This window comes from Delphinapterus leucas, chromosome 13 (assembly GCF_059928025.1).
Source record: "Delphinapterus leucas isolate spDelLeu-1000000601 "Yukka" chromosome 13, BTC_Dleu_Yukka2, whole genome shotgun sequence".
Taxonomy (NCBI): Eukaryota; Metazoa; Chordata; class Mammalia; order Artiodactyla; family Monodontidae; genus Delphinapterus; species Delphinapterus leucas.
In genome coordinates, this window is record NC_143141.1 from 68,020,714 (window position 1) to 68,046,457 (window position 25,744).

The 25,744-nt window shown below is 38.4% G+C and overlaps 1 protein-coding gene across 17 annotated transcripts in view; it reads right to left on the reverse strand.

Moving 5' to 3' along the window:
• The window catches only part of LTBP1 (latent transforming growth factor beta binding protein 1), a 425,591-nt gene that overhangs the window by 166,095 nt on the left and 233,752 nt on the right, over nucleotides 1-25,744 (reverse strand). For all 17 annotated transcript variants that reach the window (XM_022574111.2, XM_089922380.1, XM_089922381.1 and 14 more), the window contains 2 exons: nucleotides 14,713-14,815; nucleotides 10,620-10,691 (listed from right to left, as the gene is read on the reverse strand). In XM_022574111.2, coding sequence (XP_022429819.2) covers nucleotides 10,620-10,691; nucleotides 14,713-14,815 — 175 coding nt within the window. The remainder of the gene's footprint in view (nucleotides 1-10,619; nucleotides 10,692-14,712; nucleotides 14,816-25,744) is intronic.

Consider the following 25,744-nt stretch of genomic DNA (forward strand, 5'->3'; position numbering starts at 1 on the left):
TGCCCCCAGAAGCGTGAGAAACACATGATTGTTTCAGTAAAGTAACTGTTAACTTACAGGGGAAGGGAGAAGAGGTGATACAGAAGGGGAGTGCCTCAGGAGGAGTGCTCAAAAGGAATGCAAGCTTAAACAAACAGCCTCTAGAGACCTCAACGTTCTGCTTGTTAAGGACTTCAGGATAAAACTAAGGTACAATGGCTTGCTAATAACAAGAGAGAAAAACACTTATTTTACCTACAAAGCAGACACATTTAAAACAAGAAAACTTGCTGTGAAAGTAAACAATGAAGTGTGGAGAACTCTGATTTCTAAACCAAGTTACTGAAAGCACCTAACAGGAGAGTCTGATCTAAAGAGTAAAAGAACCAGAGAGCATCTAATATCCCCCCCAGTGCTGCTGCTTTAAGCCATGGTTTCCCCACCTGTAACAAGCAGATGCAGTCGTTGTCAGGAATTACTGACATAAAAAGCATGATAAGAAGTACTACAAACTACTAAGTAAATGTTAGTAGCACAGAATGGGGAGAGGGAGCCCAGGCATCAGAGATAGATGCTAGCACTCTCCAGGTATGCTATCTTCCATTACTTAATTTCTTTGAGCCTCAGGGCTCAGTTTCACTACAAGTTTAAAAAAACATAACACTATCTCACAGGGTTACTGTGAGAATTATGACATAGCTGAAGCACCCAACCCAATGGCTCCACTAAACAGGCATTCAATAAACACTAGCAAAATACATAAACAGGTAGATAAGAAGATGTGTAGGCGATAATGACCAAAAAGGAAATTTATTGTATTAGAAAAGAGAAAGTTATCAAGTTTCTTATGCAAGTATTACCATAAGGAAAGAAGTAGCACATAATAAAATCAACAGTAATTAGAGCAGCAGGTGGCCTAGCTAGTTCCACCTCAGGAGAAAGTCTGGAGAAAAGTTGGGTGAGAACCTAAGAATACTAGAGGAAGCAGTTGGGGTAGGTACAAAAGGGTTAAAGTGGGCTTGAGAGCTAGAGAACTTAGCAAACTTAGACCTTTTATGGCACTTGCTGTGTCAGGATCACTGTCACTAAAAACATAGTTATGTCTACAGATCATCACCGTCTCCCTTGTTCCTTGTTACCATCACTGCAATAAGACCCAGAACAAGGTGAGTGGGCCTTGAAAGAGATGGGGAGACAGGGAGGAAGGGAGCATGGGAAAGAGAGAAAATGGGAGGGAGAGTCCAGAGCACTCACTACAGTCATCCCTTGATATCCCTGAGGGATTGGCTCCAAGACCCCCTCTCCTCATGCAGATCCCCAAATCTGTGGATGCTCAAGTCCTTTGCATCAAACGGCATAATACAGCCAGCCCTCCATATCTGCAGATGCAGAACCCACGAATGTGAAGGGCCGACTGGACTAATTTGAAGACATTTATATCAGCTCCATGACAATTTGGTCACAGCCCAAAATCTTTGAAGCAAACCAAAAATGTCAATGGAGGAAAAAACAAAATTAACAAAATTAACCAACTATATCAACTTCCCATGCATTTAAAATAAAACCTTGAAAGAAGCTTACACTCACTAGCCTTAGGCACCATACCAGACAAACTTCAAATTCAGCCTGCCTCAACCCCCAGCATACCTCAACTGACTTACCCACCTCCACGGGTGCATGTTTTCCCATGCTCGTGTCTTAGTTCCTTTCAGCCCTAATAACTACCCTGCCCCATATATCACCGTCTTCCCCAAATTACAATTATTTGAAAGTAAAATTATTTTTCTACATACAAAACTCAGACAAAATTATTAAAACCAACAGGAGTTAGTTCCAAGATTGTTAAAAAAAAAAAAAAATCTTGCTCATAGCCATATTCAATATAAAGTACCTGGGGAAAGCCTAAATGAAGAAAAACATACGACTTAACTGCCCTTTTTGTGTTTTCAAATTTGTAAAGAAAAGGCAATAAGGAAGGAGAGGAGGACACAGTCCGTGGGCTCTCTAAGCCTAGTGGGAAGGGAAGCTGTACACCCTCTCTGAAGCCTAACGTGCACAGGATGAATGAAAGCTTGGGAACCAATAATGTCTCTTCTATACGTAATCATAGCTTCACATGAAGGTTTATGTTCAAGTACGCCCCTGACAGCATTATATATATATAAAGGAAAAAAAGAAACTAATCTGAAAATCCAACTTTAGGGGAATGGTTAAATGAATTATCCTATATCCATTAACTGGGATTCTATATCAGCATTAAAATAATTTTTAGGACGTTATTTAATAATATCAGAAAGTGTTCATTATCTATTAAGTAAAAACACAGTTTTCACAAGTATCCATGAAATATAAGCTCAAATTTATATATATGTATATGTATATATATACATATATATATGATTGGTAGAAAATATAACAAAATACATTTATTTGGTAATTTTTATTTTCTATACATTTCTCTAGTTCCTAAATATTAAACAATAGGTGTGAATTATTTTTATAAACAGGAAAGAAAGTGCTTTTTTCTTTTTAAAGGAATATGTTTTTAAATGCCATCTGTGATTTTCGAACTCAGTGGGACCTGTCCTCTGAAACTGCACAGTGTTTGGTCCGTTTCTTTTACAGCACTAACTACATGCTGCCTTGATGTTTTAATTACATGTGAGACAGTGATTTTTGTAAGGGTAGGAATTGAGTTTTATTAATATATTTCTCAGTGTGCCCCCACTGAAATCGTCATTAAATATCCATAAAACAAATGAGTGAATGCACGGCAGATGGTGAATAGATTTATGCTGATGGGCTGCTTAATTACAATGGTTAAAAAGACTATCTGTGGATAACAATTATATAATATGAAGTTTTCTGAAAAGCTTTTCTGTATTCTCAAGGAAAAGCAATTTATTATATTGAGATATATATATATATATATATATATATATATATGTTAAAAACCACATTCTGATACTGATCTCTTAAAAAAAAAAAAAACCTCAATCCTGATATGGATACTTTTTTTTTTTTTTAAAGTAACACAGTAAGTTCATGCTTTGGCATTCACCCCAGTTCCTAACATAAAGCAATTACAGATAAAATATCAAGGTCAAAAAACGAGGTCAACATCCCAGTAAACCTGAAATGGTATAGAAATACATGGTACCTGGTGGTCACTGAAGCTCTGGGTCTGCTGTCTAGAAAGCAGCAGGGGAAGCCAGGAGTTTAACACATTACTGACCAGGGGATTTTGGCAGAAACAAACACCTGTGGCTGTAATACGTCTCCAGTCAAAAGTGGGTTTAACAACTGAGGATAACAAACTAAACCTATTTATGCAAAAACACTCCTCCCTCAGCAACTAAAATCCAGCTAAACTTTTCAGTTTGCTTAAAAAGTTAAATAAATACATTTTAAAAAATGAAAAAAGAACAGGTTAGCTATGAAAAACAATGAGAAATTTTGGAACTGATAAATAATCTTAGAATTAAAAGTGTAACAGATGGGATAGAATCTAGATAGGCATAGTAAAGCAGCAATTAGAAAATTGGAAGACAGAACTGAGGTATTCACGCATAAGGTAGCAAAAAAGACAAGAGGATAAAAGCACAAAAGACGTGTTACAAGAGACACGAAAACCAGAGGCTCCAACACTTGTCTAAAAGGAGTTTCAGCTGAAAAACACGGTGGAGAAACAATATTTTAAGAGATAACAGCAGATCATTTTTCAAATTTGAGGAAAGACCTGAGTCTTCAGATGGACAACACAACACTCTGCCTACTGAGTAAAATCAAGATAAATCCAAATATAGACACACATCGTGGTAAAACTACAAAACATAAAGAATTCAGAGATGATCTCCAAAGAGAGAAACAGTATCTACAAAGGAAGAAAGTATCAAAAAGAGGTCAGAAAGACACTGGTACAATGTAGGTCAAAAGTATTGTTGGAAAATAACTGTTATCCTAGAATTGTACACCTGACTAATCTTGTTACAGAATGAGCTCAAAATAAAGATATTCTCAGACATGTAAAGTATATACTTCTCAGTGATCCCCATTTAAAGAGCTTTTAAGGGATGTGATCTCAAAATATAAATTAGCAAATAAAAATACAGGATACCCAGTTAAATTTGAATTTCAGATAAACTAATACTTTTAAAATACATGTCCCAAATTATCTGCTGTTTATCTGAAATTCAGATTTAACTGGGCATCCTATATTTTACCTGGCAATCCTACCACAAAAGAAAACATGAACCCACAAAGTAAGCAGAGGACACAAGAAACAATGCTGAGTGCAAAAACTGATACAGTGTCAGTAAATTCATTTAACTATTAACTGTATGAAAAAGACTATTTACATTAACCATACCTTTGAAGATAATTCTAAAATGATAACTCTTCTCTAAGCCACAAATCCATTTTCTTTTAAATGTGCAAGAAGTTGTCATAATGGCCTTTGGACATTTCTATGTTAAAAGAAGTGTAAATCCAACAGCTGTTTTCCCAGCATGTATCACAAAGCCCGTTATATTACAAATGATACATGCAATATATTACAAATGATACATGCAATTAATCGTAAGAAACATAAGAAATTTGTCTTAAAATTAGGCATCACTTCATCTCATCCTACCTGTCTGTTTTAACCCAACACTATGCCATAGGCCACGTTCTTTTCTCCAGCCAAGTCAGTTTTCCTGAGGGTCTCTCCTGTACTTTCTAGTCCCCTCAAAGCACTCAAAGACCAGTGTTCCTCTATGTGTTCACCATACTCCATTCACAAGCAATTTTTTGATGATCATTAAGACGTCTGAAATGTAAGCTACAGTCCAGACAAGCTCTTCATAACCAAGAAGTTCCATGTACAGCTTCCTTATGTGGATTATTAACCAAGATTGGTGAGTTTCACTTAATGACAGAGATATGCCCCTGAAAAAAAAAGTGCATTATCTTTTCTATGGTCTGAATACAATTCAGTTTTAGATGCACTTCGGGGGACTTTCTATCAAAAAGGAGACCTGCAGTGAAAGTTTTAATAGAGTATTACTGTCTTAGTGTAACTGTGTTGTAAATTTATTTTATTAAAGCAGAATAACCAGTGTAATAAAATAATGCCAAAAGAAAGTTATGTGGACAGCTCTTTCATACTTGTTTTAACAGGCTCATCTGGAGGCAGCTGAAATTCAGCTAGAGGGATGAGTGAACAAAGCAAATCACATCCTGCTGATTCAAACTGATTTAATTACACTAAATCCAAAGGGCAAGACCAATGTCTTATTCATCATTCATCACATATCCTCAGTCTGTAGCTCAGGAGTGCTCCACCAACTAATGTTTGTGGATTATGGAATATTTTTTAAAGATTTCAAAATTATTCTCGAAAAAGGAATACGCATACACTGGATTCTAAACGTGTAGACGTCTTCTAGCTATGTATTTTGGCATTGCCCGCAGCACCTCTGCACATGCTAAAAATGTAGAAAACAGTAGATTGATTTACAGTTATAAAATCAAACAGGTAAGTGATTTTAGCATATCAAGAGATATTTGCTTTTAATAAAAGATTTCACTGAAAAGACTGGTCCCCAAGTAATTTCAGAACCCAATTCTAGTTTTAAAAGTTAGATTTACACCTAATTTTTAAGAACTCATTTATTTCATGGCAAAGTTATGGGCAAATGAGTAATCAAAATGCAGGGAAGAAGTATGAAAGTAGGAGTTCCTATGATCATTTCCATGAGGTACTACTTCATTTAATTCCAGTTCTACATCAAAACTTTAGAATAATAATCAAATGACAAAAGCTGCTCTAGATCCACCAGGAAATTTAATTGTATTGTTTGTTATGATAAAGGAAGCAAATTATAACAATTCCATAATGTTGAGCGTAGTGAGGCAAGGTTTTAGAGCTCATGTGTTTATATGTAATAAATCATTCCTTTGAAAAGATAATTGTAGCACCACTAGAAAGGAGGGGGAAAAAACCCAACTTTTAGGGCAATTATTTGAAAGCTCCTCAAATTAACTTGTGAACAGTTGGTTCTTTGTTACGGAGTGGCCATTATGAAAAGTTGTTTCAGGACATTAATTCACTTAGTTGAAGGAAATAATGTAATTCTAGTTATTAATCACTTTAATTTTAAATGTGCTTTGTAAACTGAGAAGACATTAAACTCCAAGAACAATGTGGAATGCACAAGTAATTAGATGGTTAATGGGCTTTTTTTGAAAAACTTCAGCATAAAATCAAAAGGCTTCAAGGCTCTAGGAAAATCCAAGTGTATATATGTAATGTGAGAAAGTTCTACCCAATTTTAGTGACCAATAATATCACCAAGGGAGTGAAATTAAGCCCTTCTCTCAAAAGCAATTTCAATAGATTTCATATTATGTTATGAGTCAATCTTCTCTGTAGTGTAATTTATCTGTGCCTTCTTGAGGCACCATGAAACAGAATTTTCTGTGATACTTCACTCCAGAATTCATGCGAAAAAGTACAACACTGTTTTGCAAATATCTTCCTGAGACAGACATAAGCCAGGATTTGGCGTTACTGAACATCAGTGCAACTGACTGAGGTGGAACCATTTGATATGCTCAGTACGAACAAAACTTGCTAAAGGTCACTCCATACCAGCCAAACCAGAAGAGGAAAAAACAAAAAAACCTCAAGGAATTATTTAAAGGATTCTCCATCTTATTTTGCTAAATGAGATGGCAAATGATTACTTGCAAATTTTCACTCCCACTTCTACAGTGGTATTTTTATGAATATGAACTGTTAGAACCTTGAACCGGCCAGTAGAAGGAATATGTTAGATAACCATCCTTTCTTATTAAACAAAACCAAATTGACATTAATTGCTTTGACTTCTACTCGTTCTCAAAACAGATGGCATACCGTACCTACGTTAGTAATACTTCACAGATATATACAAAATTGGTAAAAGAGGTCATACTGCAGACAGAAACAGAGGTGGCTTGGGAGTTTAATCCTAGCTGGGCCTCTTCTGTGTGACCTTGGACACTCTCTGTCTCTCTGTTTCTAATTGGGATTCTTAAGGTCCAAATCCCACCCCACCCCGAGAAAATAAGTATATTCTTCATCATTTGACATTCAGAGAAATTAAGAGCATCTGACATTTCTGGAGAGTATCTAACAATTAGCCATGTAGGATTAGGATGGTGAAGGATAAATAAGGATCCTCCTCTTTCTACAGCTTAATGAAGCAACCAGATATGCCTGATCAAGGGGACACTTCAGGAAACTACATGTCTAAAAATTGTGCGACAGACCAAAAGGTAATTTCCCTCTTCTCATGCACAGCCTCTGTCCTTGGTGACAGAGTAATACTGGCATCAGAGTACTGGAATGAACCTACAGAGTTATTTAACATTATGTACTGCATAGGACAGAAAGTCCCTGTAGCATCCCAAGCCAATAGTTATTAAGGATCTGTTGGATCACCTCTAAGTGCTGGAAGCTCAGTACTTCCAAAGGTGTTTCATTACAGTGATGGGGAACTCTAACCCACAGAAAAGGTTTGCTTGTAGTTGTTGTAAATATGCCTCCTTATAACTCCATTCTATTGACTTTGGCCTTTGAAGCAACTCATAAAAGTCTTGTTTTGTAGGAAAGTTGATCAAACATTTATTTAAAGCCATGTTTGTAAGGCAGCCATTATATTTCTCTTCAGTCTCAACTTCTCGAGGCTAAACACCCTCATGTTTAACACCAGGCCCTTCACAAGCCTGGCTGACCTTATTAGCCGAAAGATAATGAACACCAAATACCCAAACCCCAAATTCAGTCTGATTGGCACAGTACAAGGTCATTACTTCCAATGCCCTGCTCATTCTGCTTCTACTAACACATCCTCATAATGGGCTAGGGCTTTTCATATATATATTTTTATCCAAATCTGTGAAACAACTTGGTTTATACTGTAGAATATACATTTAGCCATCTATTCATTCTTCCATCCATATAATATGAACCTTTAATAATATCTTAAATTCTACTGATTCTTACATAATGTTAATTAACCCATTACTCCCATGTACCTAGCAGTACTACAGGTTTGCAGATGTTTCTCAAAAAGCACCCTGGGCAACCTCTCCTTTGCCAACATTCTTTCATCTAGGATGAGGGCTTATAATATTTGAAGGCAAAACTTTTTAAAGACATGGTATATCTATGTGCATTTCAAAAAAAAGATTCTTTTTAAGTCAGTAAAAGCTCTACAAATCATAAAAGTTAAACAGACACAGTATTACAGAGACAATTTACTTGAGAAAATTCTCAGGTAATTAAGATATTCCTTTGACATGAACCATTTTAATAGGGATTAATCTATACATTGTTAACATTACCTAAATCTACTCAGCCCTATAAACACATACTGGCCAAGAAGAGAGAGCCCGAAACCACAAGTCCAAGGACATGTGCTGTGTTTTGATATGGATTTTCGTTCAATAAGACTCTTGGAGTCTCTTTCAACATTTATTCCAAAGTACACATAAGTTACTAACACCACCACCTTCATCCTAGATGTGTACTGGGAAATGAGCAGCATTAACTGGGCACCTCCCAAAGTAACTGAAACGAATTTGCTATCATATATGGATACTAAACTAGGCACTGGTAAACGTGAGTTACAACTTCAGCTCTATTTAGCCACAGGAAAGTCATTTAACCAGTCTGGGCTTGAATATCCTCACTTGTAAAGTATAGACACTGAACCGGGTGATTTCTGAAGGTCCCTCGGCTGTATGTTTCCATATACATTGAACAAAAGCACTCAGGGCTGTCAACAAACACATGAAAGGATGCTCACCATCACTAATGATTAGAGAAATGCAAATCAAAACTACAATGAGGTATCACCTCACACCAGTCAGAATGGCCATCATCAAAATATCTACAAACAATTAATGCTGGAGAGGGTGTGGAGAAAAGGGAACCTTCTTGCACTGTTGGTGGGAATGTAAATTGATACAGCCACTATGGAGAACAGTATGGAGGTTCCTTAAAAAACTAAAAATAGAACTGCCATACGACCCAGCAATCCCACTACTGGGCATATACACTGAGAAAACCATAATTCAAAAAGAGTCATGTACCACATGGGCTTCCCTGGTGGCGCAGTGGTTAAGAATCCGCCTGCCAATGCAGGGGACACGGGTTCAATCCCTGGTCCAGGAAGATCCCACATGCTGCGGAGCAACTAAGCCCGTGTGCTACAACTACTGAGCCTGCGCTCTAGAGCCCGCAAGCCACAACTACCGAGCCTGAGTGCCACAACTACTGAAGCCCGCGTACCTAGAGCCCATGTTCCACAACAAGAGAAGCCACCGCAATGAGAAGCCTGTGTACCACAACTAAGAGCAGCCCCCACTCGTCGAAAATAGAGAAACCCACGTGCAGCAACAAACACCCAATGCAGCCAAAAATAAATAAATAAATTTATTTAAAAAAAACAAAACAAAAAAACCAAAACGAGTCATGTACCACAATGTTCACTGCAGCTCTATTTACAATAGCCAGGACACGGAAGCAACCTAAGTGTCCATCGACAGATGAATGGGTAAAGAAGATGTGGCACATATATACAATGGAATATTACTCAGCCACAAAAAGAAACGAAATTGAGTTATTTGTAGTCAAGTGGACAGACCTAGAGACTGTCACACAGAGTGAAGTAAGTCAGAAAGAGAAAAACAAATACCGTATGCTAACACATATATATGGAATCTAGAAAAAACCAAAATGGTTCTGAAGAACCTAGGGGCAGTACAGGAATAAAGATGCAGATGTAGAGAATGGACTTGAGGACACGGGGAGGGGGAAGGGTAAGCTGGGACGAAGTGAGAGAGTGGCATGGACATATGTACACTACCAAACGTAAAATAGATAGCTAGTGGGAAGCAGCCGCATAGCACAGGGAGATCAGCTTTGTGTTTTGTGACCACCTAGAGGGGTGGGATAGGGAGAGTGGGAGGGAGACACAAGAGGGAGGAGATATGGGGATATATGTATATGTATAGCTGATTCACTTTGTTATAAAGCAGAAACTAATACACCATTGTAAAGCAATGATACTCCAATAAATACGTTAAAAAAAAAAAAAAGCACTCAGGGCATTTCACATTTAACTACATAGTTTTACCCTATTGACTAAGAAATGTGTGTTTGCTCTGGTATTTAATACCTGAATACTTCAAGGTAGCCAGAAATAGTCTGATGAAAGAAAAAAGGGGACTCTGCTGCCCAATCATATGTCAGTAAAGAAGTAGCGCTTCCAGGTCCATGTATGTGCTCACATGCACACACCCCCACACGTGGACAGGAGGTGACTAGCGTGGAGCCCACAGAGGGCTCCATAATGTAATCCCAACTCTCCTGGATTTCATCACAAATAGACAGAAGGGGGAAAAGTTCCATAAAGTTTAAATGGTAGTGAAGTAATTCTAGCAACGACACACTAAACTTCTATTTCCTAAACAGAGGGAGCAAGAGGTGGTTCTCTGTGTAACCTTCACATGCTGGGCTAATGAACAAAGCATGGCAAAACAACTCAGGTTTCTCAAAAGCCAAACAACTGTTGAGCTCATACACCAATGAAGTCAGTTAAACTTACCTTGACAAAAGGTGTTGTTAACCCGTTTATAACCTTGTAGGCATTCCATCATTTGATTATATCCATGATAAGCTGTAAAGAAGAAACAGTTATGTTACATGCTTAAATTCTTACAACCCTAAACTACTATATGTGATAACCAAAGCCATATAAAGCATCAGTGATCTTATTTCTAAGATACCAACCCAAGGTATATGCATTTCTTTCACATTTTCCTTGTTTTTCAGTATACCTCATATTTTGCAACAGACATAAATCTCAATTAGTTGTCAATCTTGATTATGTTAGTTCAAAGAAACATAAGACTGTTCTATATTTTCTTCCAATTAGTGATTATGTATTACCAAAAAAAAAAAAGAATCAATTCCTCCCCAATGATTAACTACAGGGAGTTGTATTTTCTTATAAATTCAGAGAGGGTGACTATATATCCTGGTCTGCCTCATACAACCCTTGGTGATACCTTTGATCCAGCAAAGTTCATCAATAGCACTCCATTTCACTTTTAAAAGTGTCCCAGTTTAGACAATAAATTGTATGCTCGCCTCATTTACAGGCTCACATATTCCAGTGATGAGCTGATTCTTTATACCATGAAGCTGGGAAGAATAGAAGGTGAGGAGAGGAAGCTGGGAGAGGTGAAGGGCTGCTCTGATCAGTTGTACGGTTCATCAACTCAGAAAACTCATCAACAATACAAATGTCGCGGTCACCAATTTATCAACAAAATCCTAGTCACTGAAATTCTGACATCCTAACGTGATACCCGAGAACCTTTCTGGCATAAGTTCTGGGACCAAGTCGACCTAGGTTCAAATCTTGGCTCTGCCACCTTGGAAGACAAGCTTCCTGGGTTTCAAATGGAATTCTGTACAATGGGAGTATCCCCATCTACTGAGCAGGTCAGGGTTGTTGTGGAGTTTAGAGATAATTTATGCAAAATGCTTACTGCAATGCCTGACAAAAATAAGCCCAGATATCATTGTTTCCTGCAATAAGGTGTTATTTTATTAAGACAATGAGTAACAGAAGATGGGCTGTCATCAAAATAGGATGAATGGTCAAACCACTTCGAAGACCTGAACAAGGAGTAAAAAAAAAAAAGAAAGTTGCAAGTAAAATGGAAATTTTCTTTGGAAAAATAAAATTATTTTGCCCCTAACACATGCTCTTTCTTCTCACCACTAGTGAACAGCGTGAGTATTTACTAGTGGCATTCATCTCCTCTATTACTTCCTTTCTTTGCCGTATTTCTCCTGCTGGAAAATGGTTAAAGTGAGGAATCTGGAAATGTTGGGTTAAAAGAAAAAAGAGGTTGGTACAGGGGGAGTCGCCCATTCAGGCTCTTGGCCACATGTCCAGTCTTATCCCATATAACAAGGACACCTTGTAGCAGGTTACCTACAGAGACTGTGCTATCTCTGTCTGTGAATTGTTCAAAGGCAATAGAGAGATCATATCTTGTTTAAAAATTAACAGTCATCTACCTCAAGGCAGAAAGAGCTGGACCAGATGATCTTAAATTCTTCTTCCGTTTAGAATTTGATGCTAATTTTCTTCTAAAAATGTTTAAAGGATAAGCGACTTGTTCATACCAAGTACATTTTTAATAGAGTACAGACTTTCTAATGAAATTATTTGCAGATTTAAAATTACGTTTTCACAGTAAGAACTGATCAACAATGAAAGGTCCTTCTGTGTGTGGCTAAACAAAAACTTCAAAACATTAAATAACAGCCACCTGAAAACTGAATTTTGAACTACTTTGAGTGAAAAAAAAAAGGCATGGAACACAGAACCCTAGCGTCTAAAGCCAAGGAAAGTCCGCTCTTTTCCAAAACGAATATGATTTAGATTAGTACCAACCAAGGCAAGTTTGTTAAATGACACAGGAAGAATGTGACCCTGAGTGTGTTTCTTGGGAGTGAGTCACATCGTAGGACGGCACAGAAGGAGTAAATGTCAAGATGTTAATAGTTTACTTCATTCATAATCTGCATTGCTCTTCGTGAAACAGAATCAATGTCTTCAATTTATACATTAGGCGAGCCCATATATGACCTTATTTTCATCAGCATTTAGTTAAAAGTGATAGCAACTTTGTACTTTCACCTTCTACTTAAATTATCATATTAAGATATAAAACCATATAAAGCAGTGAATTTATCCCCAGATGATAAAATTCTACATAGAAAATGATAGAAGGTCAGGAGTTAGGGATTAAAAAACAAAGCAAAACAGAAAAACAAAACAGTATGATTCCCTTTACTCTTAACTTCTGTCCCTGTCTTGCAACGCTGGGATTTGGAAATAAGAGGAAAGAGAAAAAGCTTAATAAGCAAAAGATACACAGAGAAGGGGAGAAATGGAAAAGAAAAATAAGAGATAAAATGGAAAAAGTATTAGTGAATATAAATGTAGCCCCAAAACCAAGCTGTAAGAATTGGACTTCTTTCCTCAGCCCTTAGACTTAGCAGTGGGAAACATACCACCCATCACAATATTCCTGAAGACAAACTTACCCAAAAATGAAGGGAAGACATTTTTTAAAAGGCAATGCTTCTTCAACATTTTAAATATAGACTCGTTTCATGATCCATAAGACTCCACAGCAAATGACAGAGCTGGAGTCAAACTCAGGGCTACCTAACTCTAAACTCCATGCTCTTGAAATCATACCAGATGTCCCCTAGATGTCCCTTCAGTCAGGTTGCCACAATAATTTTAGGCAGATGGATCTTTCAGTGAGGCAGGACCATCACACTCAACCCACTTGCTGGAAATTCACGTTGGTAATCATTACTGAAACTCAGAGAAAGTCCACTGGGGACAATGTCTCGGTACTGAATGTCTTTATTTATGTGGTTTTTTTCCCCCCCCATATGAAGAATTCATTAATTATCAGAAACTTTAGTAGGTGTTTCCAAAAATTATTCCTCTAAAGGAAGATAGGAGCAATTATCAAGAAAATAAGTGAAATTAACGTAGACATCAAAAGATTTAGAGAACATGTAAGTCTGAAAGACAAGGAAGAGAGACAATTTATTTAAAACAAATTATGATGGCGATGGAAGAACAGTATGTAAGACAGACCTATGGAGCAGTGATTCTAAAATGGCAGATTCTAGATTGAACAGGTTTAAAAGGCAGTTGAGAACATCAATCAAATCAACAGACGTTTAAAGAAGGGTAAATAAAACTTAGCCAATTGAAGCCAATGAGAAAATCCTTGCAGCATAAACTATTAAAAAAAACTATAAAAATCTTCAGTAACACAAAGCAAAAGATGATGAAGAGAAAAACATCACTTGCTTTCTTGGCAAAAACACGACAAATAAGAGGAAAAAAGCTCAACTTAAAACAAGTTACCTCTGGCTTTCTGAAAAGTATTAGAAAAATTGTGAAAAAAGTAATAGAAAGATGTACATCTGGATTTATTCACTTCAACAGGTTCTGAACAACAAATTTTATAGACTAAATGCATGTGGGTGTCAACAGAGATTCATGTCACGAAAATGTGATAGTTTAACAGTAGCAACTAAGAGGAAAAGGAGAAAAGCACTGTGTCCTAGTGACTGTAAGTTTCTCTTTCACAAATCAGCAATCATTCATTTCTCCATTTTAGCTTTTCCTTTCAGTGAAATTTGAAAACCTATAGTGTAATAAAAACTACAAGAGAAGTCGTGGATATTAATAAAAATTTCGCTTAAGGAATGTAATTTAAGAAATAGCAACTGCTCTGACTTTTTATAGGGTTTGGAAATTTAATTATCATTTTAAAAGAGATCTTATTTTTCTTTCACCTCAGAAAATAGAGCCTACTTATAGCACATCCCCTTTCTAAAGACTTTTTTTTTTTAAATAAGTAATCCAGCTGGACGAGGCAACTGGTAACTGTGTTTATGAATAAACAGAATCCATGTGAAAGCTTTCTCAGACTTGCAAGGTTTCTGAAAATGCAACTTATCACACTACGTTCTACAATTCAACGCGATTTCTTTGAAGTCTAATGTTGTCTCACCATTAAAACTGTAATCATAAGGAAACAGATACGTTACATTAACCTGCAAAGGAATGATGATACGTCACTTACACGGCTTCTTGGGGCATTTCTGGCATTTATGAAAGCCCCAGGAGGTACCCACGGTTCCACAGCAGTCCTCCTGCTTTGAAAGGCCAGGAAGCGCTTTGCCACACTGCAATGATGAGGTGTGAAATACAAAGGTTAATTGAATGCAGGATGCCCAGCTCCAGAGCACTGCTGTGCTTCACAGCCACATTATAAAACAGTTCCCTTGTTATTGACACAGAACGGGGGGGGGGGGGGGGGGGGGGGCAGGGAGACCTCTAAAACCTCAGAACAAAACACCAGCACACAATACCGCACTCAAGTAAACATGCATATTTCCAAGAGCTCCTTGGCATTTTTAGGGTCTTCAGAAAACCTGTCACTGTTCAGAGCGCTTTATAAAACTTAACTTTCCAATGTCATTTTTTCCTTAGTAAGAACCTCAAAACTTAAAAGATAAACTTTTTATAGATAACTAATAAGAACCTACTGTACAGTACAGGGAACTCTATTCAATACTCTGTAATGTTCTATATGGAAACAGAATCTAAAAAAGAGCTGATATGTGTATATGTATAACTGACTCACTTTGCTGTACAGCAGAAACTAACACAACATTGTAATCAACTATACTCTGATTAAAAAAGTAATTAAAAAATTTTTTTAAATTAATAAAAGATAAACTTTTTAAATTTGAGGTTTAATTGTCTGTTGAAATCTCTGCCGTGGACACTCAGGGAACAGGGCTGTAAGGGTGAGGCATGTACAGAGACCTTGAGAATGTGGCACAGATCCCACCTAAAGAGGCCATTGGTCCTCCTGTAACACCGAGGCCTGGGCAGGGACAGGATATGATCACGGGCTGAGCCAGATCAGCTCTGGACAAAAGGCTCCAGGCATCCTGACCCAGGGAAGTCAGCCCAGCTAGGAAGGTGCTGGCAGGTTTAAGTCAGGCCAGCAGGCAGAAGAGCCAGGCGCAGAGGCCACCTGAGCAACACGAGTTGACAGATGTGAAGATCCATCTCATCTTATGGTCAACCAAGGTCAGAAGAGGCTGAGAGGCAGGATCCTAAAGTTAGACCAACTCAGTGGGGTTGGGAAGGCTCTAGGACAACAGATTCTGCTCTGTGTACGGATTTGGAGGCCAGCTGTGCAGGAAGGGTCACCTGACTCTTCATCCCTATTGTGCAGGCTAAGCCCACGCCCCAGATCTAAGGGGTCCCTCTGCCTTCCTCTGCCTCAGTCTCTGTAAGATTCTCCAAATGGTTTCCAGAGTCATCTTTCCAAAGACAAGTCTGATCACATCACTCTGATTGAAAACCTTCAGCGACTCTCCACTGTCTGAAGACTGCAACCTCCCTAGCATGATACATGGGACCTTCCTGTTCTCACCTTAGACAATCTTCCTCTCTGTCCCCTTCCACCTCTCTACATCCATTCTTCAGGCACACCAAAGGACTCCTTATCTTCTGTACAAACTGTCTTTCCAAAAGTTTCTCCTCTCTGGAACACCCTTCCTTCTTCTTTTGCCTTGAGAAACTTTCTTTATCCCTTAATCCCCAGCCCTGCAGAACCCTCACCACAAAGCCTCCTCTCTCCTCAATTTCAGCAAGTTCCTCCAACCATCCCCTCTACTCCGGGGCACTTTCTACACAATTCCACTGCTTCCACTACGCATTTTAATTAAACACACAGATGTACCTTATTTATATCCCAATACACAGTACACATTGCAAATAAACGCTCAATAAATGTGGAAGAAAGGAGCAAACAACCTGAGGAACTAGGAAACCAACAAACTAGTTGCCATCCATTCAAGCAAGCAGTGGTTCTGGGAAAAACCATGGAAATTAGTAAACTCGCCCAGGCTAGCAAGCAGAACTCAGGGACAAAAAGCTGGGGCAGGTGGTGACTCGAAGAAGGGCAGCAGTGAGTAGACACCAGTCACCTGGCAGGCCTCCAGGGACAGCGCTGCTTTCCCACCAGGTCTACCCATGCAGCATTCCCAACGAGGCTCTAAGTAACGACATGTCCCAATTGTCAAACAAAACCAGAGAAGGCTCAGCTCAGCTAATGAAGTTTTTGTTACATCATAGCTTTGAATTCCTTAGGTTTTTGTGGTTTTTAATGATTTCAACAGGATGTTGTATGCTCTCCAAAAATAGCGTATGATAAGCAGGAGGAGGGGAGGGGGGAAAGGGGAAGGGAGTGTTAACACTTGTACAAAATGGAGAACCTGAGGGAAGAAGAGCACACACTGGCTGGATTGAGGTAGTTCCCAGACTCCTTTACCTTAATCACAGAAGGCTTAAATCTGAAATATGAAGCACGGAAGAAAGAACAGTGCTCCAGGCATAAAACTGGAAACAAAATGATTATGTTAAGAACACAGAAGGGCTTCCCTGGTGGCATAATGGTTGAGAGTCCACCTGCCGATGCACGGGACACGGGTTCGTGCCCCAGTCTCGGAGGATCCCACATGCCGCAGAGCGACTGGGCCCGTGAGCCATGGCCGCTGAGGCTGCGCGTCCGGAGCCTGTGCTCCGCAACGAGAGAGGCCACAACAGTGAGAGGCCAGAGGTGTCTACTGTTGCAGTCCACTGCCAAAATTTGCTTATGGTTTATTTCCAGTTTTATCAGTCAGATTTACATAAGACACCAGTGCACATCCCATGTAGTCCATTCTTGTCACAGACTCTCTAGGTTCTTCCCTTCACCAAGCAAAACTCTCAACACTTGCCGATTTTATATGCTCTAAATTTTAGTAGCAGTTAAAATCCAATTTTCACCTTGGATTCCGAGAATGTTTTATTTGGGAAGGCAAAAATAAATCATTTTTCCTGACCAGGCCTCCAAAAACGTACAAGGTTTTCATTACAGGATTCAGGCCGCTTTATCCCATGGCCTTGTTTTGCGGGTCCACCTCCAAGAGCAGCACAAGCCATCCAAATTGATTAAATAAATGGCAGCGTAGGTGGTACCATGACACTGTGCGTTCTTCTCAAAACTGGGTCTGCACAGTATGAGGACAGACTGCAAGGGATGAAACCAGGCTTATAACAAGGCACAAGGTTTCATGTACGCCCCTTTAGTTATTTAACAATGCAGACTTCAACGTGTAGCTAGAAACTCCACCTGAGACATCTTTGTGGCCAGATGAGGGCTCTCACACAAGAGACTACTCAGCACCACTACGTCTTACCTGGATGTAGGAAGCATCTAGAGTAAAAGAAGGTAGAGAAAGAATCTCCCCTCCACACCAAAAGGCCACACTGGAGACAACCACATTGAAAACGATGTTAGAATCCGGGATGACCTTCTCTCAGAATGGAAGATTCTACTTCTCCATGAGACATTATCACATGGACACAGGCTGACTCTATTGAACCACAGTTTTATTCCCAGATTAAAGTGATTTTTACAACTTAAAAATACAAACGAGAGAGGGCAGATAGCAGAATAAGAACTACAATCCTGCAGCCTGTGAAAAAAACCCACATTCACAGAAAGATAGACAAGATGAAAAGGCAGAGGGCTATGTACCAGATGAAGTAACAAGATAAAACCCCAGAAAAACAACTAAATGAAGTGGAGATAGGCAACCTTCCAGAAAAAGAACTCAGAATAATGATAGTGAAGATGATCCAGGACCTCAGAAAAAGAATGGAGGCAAAGATGGAGAAGATGCAAGAAATGTTTAACAAAGACCTAGAAGAATTAAAGAACAAAAAAACAGAGATGAACAATACAATAACTGAAATGAAAACTACACTAGAAGGAATCAATAGCAGAATGACTGAGGCAGAAGAATGGATAAGTGACCTGGAAGACAGAATGGTGGAATTCACTGCTGCAGAACAGAATGACGAAAAAAGAATGAAAAGAAATGAAGACAGCCTAAGAGACCTCCGGGACAACATTAAATGCAACAACATTCACATTATAGGGGTCCCAGAAGGAGAAGAGAGAGAGAAAGGACCAGAGAAAATATTTGCAGAGATTATAGTGGAAAACTTCCCTAACATGGGAAAGGAAATAGCCACCCAAGTCCGGGAAGCGCAGCGAGTCCCATACAGGATAAACCCAAGGAGAAACACACCAAGACACATAGTAATCAAATTGCAAAAACTAAAGACAAGGAAAAATTACTGAAAGCACCAAGGGAAAAACAACAAATAACGTACAAGGGAACTCCCATAAGGTTAACAACTGATTTCTCAGCAGAAACTCTACAAGCCAGAAGGGAGTAGCATGATATACTTAAAGTGATGAAAGGGAAGAACCTACAACCAAGATTACTCTACCCAGCAAGGATCTCATTCAGATTCGATGGAGAAATCAAAGCCTTTACAGACAAACAAAAGCTAAGAGAATTCAGCACCACCAAACCAGCTCTACAACAAATGGTAAAGGAACTTCTCTAAGTGAGAAACACAAGAGAAGAAAAGGACCTACAAAAACAAAAACAAAACAATTAAGAAAATGGTCATAGGAACATACATATCGATAACTACCTTAAATGTGAATGGATTAAATGCTCCAACCAAAAGACACAGGCTTGCTGAATGGATACAAAAACAAGACCCATATGTATGCTGTCTGCAAGAAACCCACTTCAGACCTAGGGACACATACAGACTGAAAGTGAGGGATTGGAAAAAGTTATTCCATGCAAATGGAAATCAAAGAAAGCTGGAGTAGCAATACTCATATCAGATAAAATAGACTTTAAAAGAAAGAATGTTACAAGAGACAAGGAAGGACACTACATAATGATCAAGGGATCAATCCAAGAAAAAGATATAACAATTATAAATATATATGCCCCCAACATAGGAGCACTTCAATACATAAGGCAACTGCTAACAGCTGTAAAAGAGGAAATCGACAGTAACACAATAATAGTGGGGGACTTTAACACCTCAGTTACACCTATGGACAGATCATCCAAAATGAAAATAAATAAGGAAACAGAAGCTTTAAATGACACAATAGACCAGATAGATTTAGTTGATATTTATAGGACATTCAATCCAAAAACAGCAGATTACACTTTCTTCTCAAGTGCGCACGGTACATTCTCCAGGACAGATCAAATCTTGGGTCATAAATCAAGCCTCAGTAAATTGAAGAAACTTGAAATCATATCAAGCATCTTTTCTGACCACAACACTATGAGATTAGAAATGAATTACAGGGGAAAAAACATCAAACACATGGAGGCTAAACACTACGTTACTAAATAACCAAGATATCACTGAAGAAATCAAAGAGAAAATAAAAAATACCTGGAGACAAATGACAATGAAAACAAGACAATCCAAAACCTATGGGATGCAGCAAAAGCAGTTCTAAGAGGGAATTTTATAGCTATAAAAGCCTACCTTAAGAAACAAGAAAAATCTCAAATAAACAATCTAACCTTACACCTAAAGGAACTAGAGAAAGAAGAACAAACAAAACTCAAAGTTAGCAGAAGGAAAGAAATCATAAAGATCAGAGCAGAAATAAATGAAATAGAAGCAAAGAAAACAATAGCAAAGATCAGTAAAACTAAAAGCTGGTTCTTTGAGAAGATAAACAGAATTGATAAACCATTAGCAAGACTCATCAAGAAAAAGAGGGAGAGGACTCAAGTCAATAAAATTAGAAATGAAAAAGGAGAAGTTACAACAGACACTGCAGAAATACAAAGCATCCTAAGAGACTACTACCAGCAAGTCTATGCCAATGAAATGGACAACCTGGAAGAAATGGACAAATTCTTAGAAAGGTATAGCCTTCCAAGACTGAACCAGGAAGAAACAGAAAATATGAACAATCCAATCACAAGTAATGAAATTGTGATTAAAAATCTTCCAGCAAACAAAAGTCCAGGACCAGATGGCTTCACAGGCGAATTCTATCAAACATCTAGAGAAGAGCTAACACCCACCCTTCTCAAACTCTTCCAAAAAATTGCAGAGGAAGGAACACTCCCAAACTCATTCCATGAGGCCACCATCACTCTGATACCAAAACCAGACAAAGATACTACAAAAAAAGGAAATTACAGACCAATATCACTGATAAACATAGATGCAAAAATCCTCAGCAAAATACTAGCAAACAGAATCCAACAACACATTAAAAGGATCATACACCATGATCAAGTGGGATTTATCCCAGGGATGCAAGGATTCTTCAATACATGCAAATCAACCAATGTAATACACCATATTAACAAACTGAAGAATAAAAACCGTATGATCATCTCAATAGATGAAGAAAAAGCTTTTGACAAAATTCAACACCCATTTATGATAAAAACTCTCCAGAAAGTGGGCAGAGAGGGAACCTACCTCAACATAATAAAGGCCATATACAAGAAACCCACAGCAAACATCATTCTCAATGGTGAAAAACTGAAAGCATTTCCCCTAAGATCAGGAACAAGACAAGGATGTCCACTCTCACCACTATTATTCAACACAGTTTTGGAAGTCCTAGCCACAGCAATCAGAGAAGAAAAAGAAATAAAAGGAATATAAATTGGAAAAGAAGAAGTAAAACTGTCACTGTTTGCAGATGACATGATACTATACATAGAGAATCCTAAAGATGCCACCAGAAAACTACAAGAGCTAATCAATGAATTTGGTAAAGTTGCAGGATACAAAATTAATGCACAGAAATCTCTTGCATTCCTATACACTAATGATGAAAAATCTGAAAGAGAAATTAAGGAAACACTCCCATTTACCATTGCAACAAAAAGAATAAAATATCTAGGAATAAACCTTCCTAGGGAGACAAAAGACCTGTATGCAGAAAACTATAAGACACTGATGAAAGAAATTAAAGATGATACCAACAGATGGAGAGATATACCATGTTCTTGGATTGGAAGAATCAATATTTTGAAAATGACTCTACTACCCAAAGCAATCTACAGATTCAATGCAATCCCTATCAAATTACCAATGGCATTTTTTACAGAACTGAAACAAAAAATCTTAAAATTTGTATGGAGACACAAAAGACCCCGAATAGCCAAAGCAGGCTTGAGGGAAAAAAACGGAGCTGGAGGAATCAGACTCCCTGACTTCGGACTATACTACAAAGCTACAGTAATCAAGACAATATGGTAGTGGCACAAAAACAGAAACATAGATCAATGGAACAAGATCAAAAGCCCAGATGTAAACCCAGGCACCTACGGTCAACTAATCTATGACAAAGTAGGCAAGGATATACAATGGAGAAAAGACAGTCTCTTCAACAAGTGGTGCTGGGAAAACTGGACAGCTACATGTAAAAGAATGAAATTAGAACACTCCCTAACACCATACACAAAAATAAACTCAAAATGGATTAGAGACCTAAATGTAAGACCAGACACTATAAAACTCCTAGAGTAAAACATAGGAAGAACACTCTTTGACATAAATCACAGCAAGATCTTTTTTGACCCACCTCCTAGAGTAATGGAAATAAAAACAAAAATAAACAAATGGGACCTAATGAAACTTAGAAGCTTTTGCACAGCAAAGGAAACCATAAAGACGAAAAGACAGCCCTCAGAATGCAAGAAAACATTTGCAGATGAATCAACGGACAAAGGATTAGTCTCCAAAATATATAAACAGCTCATGCAGCTCAATATTAAAGAAACAAAAAACCCAATCCAAAAACGGGCAGAAGACTAAATAGACATTTCTCCAAAGAAGACATACAGATGGTCAAGAAGCACATGAAAAGCTGCTCAACATCACTAATTATTAGAGAAATGCAAATCAAAAGTACAATAAGGTATCATCTCACACCAGTTAGAATGGGCTTCATCAGAAAATCTACAGACAACAAATGCTGGAGAGGGTATGGAGAAAATGGAACCTCTTGCACTGTTGGTGTGAATGTAAACTGATACAGCCACTATGGAGAACAGTATGGAGGTTCCTTTTAAAACTAAAAATAGAATTACCATATGATCCAGCAATCCCACTACTGGGCATATACCCTGAGAAAACCATAATTCAGAAAGACACATGCACTCCAATGTTCACTGCAGCCCTATTTACAATATCCAATAGCCAGGTCATGGAAGCAACCTAAATGCCCGTTGACAGATGAATGGATAAAGAAGGTGTGGCACATATATACAATGGAATATTACTCAGCCATGAAAAGGAACGAAATTGGGTCATTTTTAGAGATGTGGATGCATCTAGAGACTGTCATACAGAGTGAAGTAAGTCAGAAAGAGAAAAACAAATATCGTATGTTAACGCATATATGTGGAACCTAAAAAAATGGTACAGGTGAACCAGTTTGCAGGGCAGAAATTGAGACACAGATGTAGAGCACAAACATATGGACACCAAGCGGGGAAAGCAGTGGAGGGGGGGGTGGGGGGGTGATGAACTGGGAGATTGGGATTGACATGTATACCCTGATGTGTATAAAATTGATGACTAATAAGAATCTGCTGTATAATAAAATAAAATAAAATAAAATGCAAAAATTTAAAAAACAAAACAAAAGAAACAAACAAAAAAAATACAAATGAATTTCTCCTATGTGAATCACTCACCACATTTTCAGAGAAAGCCTGTCTCTCATTGCACGGCATATCTTATTAGAAATCCAGGAGAAATGTGCTAACTTTATAACCCAATATTTAGCTATTTCAAGTCAGAAAGAAAAATCTATCCTGTCCATTGATCAATGTGATAAAGCTCCTCAAAAAGTTCCCACAACCTCTGGCTGCAGATAGGGGACACTCTAACCCCACATGTCCCTTCTAGGATTCAGCAAATGTATGACCCACCTAGAGTTGTCCAAACAGAACAAGGAAGGTTCTGGCAACCGGGTCCTGTGAGTATCAACTGAAGAAAGTAGAGATAATAAGACAGACGGCAGAGTTCAGATATGTTAAACCAACTTGTTGTTTGAAGTTAGCTGCATGGTGAAGGTATTAGCAGGACTAAAGGCTGCAAATCACAGGAAGAAAGGATTATGGAAGAGGTCAATATCTTCCCTGGGAATGGAGGCTGGAGGACCATCTCTCAGGAATGCTCAGGGTATGAAGTAGATGACTCTTAGGGTTTCTGCCAGGTCTAGGGTTCCATGCTCAGTATACACTGACAGGTTGCATTACTTGATTTAGGAAATGCAAATTACTACACACTAGAGAAACCCCAAGTACTTCTGTTGCTCTCACGTCTCTACAGGACTGTGTCTGGGCAGATGCATTCCTACCTATCTCCTGTGTCTCACACCTCGTCCCTCAAATCAACATCACCAGAGATGCTCACCCCAGCCTGAGAGGTGAGGACTTATGCAAACTAGAGAGAAAAGGGAAAAACAAATAGAGCTACTCCAAGTCCTAATCACCATGATTCTTAGAAGATTGGGTGCATGAAAATAACTCGACCTTTCCTGTCTGCATACCTGTATTAGCATTATATATCAGAAGGTAAGACTATTTAAAAATCATTACAATTACTCCATGAATGTTCATGGTTTGACTTTTACAACAAAAAATTATTGCAAGCAATGGTGTAAAAGCCTTTGTTAACCACTGTTAAGAATTAACAGACTGCAAGATACTGTACTCTTCTAAATCTTGACCTGACTGAGAACACTTATCTGGAGACTTACCTGAAGAACTTACCTTGCAAATCCTCAGTTTTAAAACACCATACCACTTTCCTGATACTCGAAATAAAGCTGTGATGACAACTGGTTTTAGATCTCCCTATAAATATATAAGCTGGAATGATAAGTTTTCAACTTATCATGGCTTATATTTTTTGTCAATTAAAATCTCACCACTGGAGTTGCTTCAGAGATGAACAATTGCTTGAAGAGACTGTGATAAACATTGGAGTGTGGTTTCAAGAGATTCAATTTTCATACCTTAAGATTACTGGTACCTATAATATCCTCATTTCAAGAACGTTTGCTACACTGGGCCAGTGGATCTTCTCCAAGGAAGATTCAGCCTTGGGGAAAAGGAAGGAGTACTGCATTGGAATCATTACAGCTGGATCTAAACCCCAGCTCTCCCTGATGAGATGTTCCACAGAGTATCCAGCCTCTCCTGACCAGTACTGAGACAATGGGACAGTAATCCCAACTTCAAAGGATTGTGGTGAGATTAAATGATGCATGTCCAAGCATGGTTGACCTTACCCCATCAGCCCCTGTGCAGGGACTAAAAGAAGGTGATCTGTTGGGGTGTGTTCTGCACCAGGACATAGTGTTTGGTAAGCAGAGCATGGGCTGGATCTGCACCGTCCTCCTCAGCTTATATCTTGTGTGTGTGCAACCTATCAAGTGGTACAGTGCTGGCCAATTTGTTAGGCTCTCAGGATACATTTCTTAAAAGGGTTCAGATATTTCAGTAGTAGAAGGGTCACTTCATGTAGATGGCCACCATGTCAAGGACCCACTACTTAAGACATTTAAAAATGTTAATAGTGAAGCACTCTTACAAATTATCCTTATCACATGTACGTAGCTCACTTTATTTTGTTATCAGGAACCATTATACATTGAAGTATAAAATACTTTGAGTTTGAATAAAGAACATTTTCTCAAAGAGATTAAGGCGCTAGAACCAAAGAAACAAATAAACAGAACCTAAAATGTTAAAGGAATACAGATTTCTAAAATGCTCCTAGAGATTGCACCAAAGTAAAACATGAAAGAGGAGAGGCTGATGCACTGCAACTCTTTCTTGCAAGAGTATGCAGAGCTGTGTTTAGGCAAGAACTGAAACAAGGCAGTGACTCAACGGCTGGACTGGGGAGAGAGATTCCAAAGGGATGGAGCAGCTTTAACTAAGCCCAATACCTAATACAACTGGAAGAGACCCCAGGGCGAGGGTGGGGGAAGGACAGAGAAAGGCAGGCCAAATGCAAAGGAACAGCAAGCCGGTGGGGAAAGTCAGAGAATGAGGTGGAGCTAAGCCATGGAGAATTCTCCCAAAGTGGGAGTCAATCTGTAGTTGGATATCAAAATTAATCAGGAGACAGGGAAAAGCAAAGGTAACCATTCCTTTTCCCAAAAG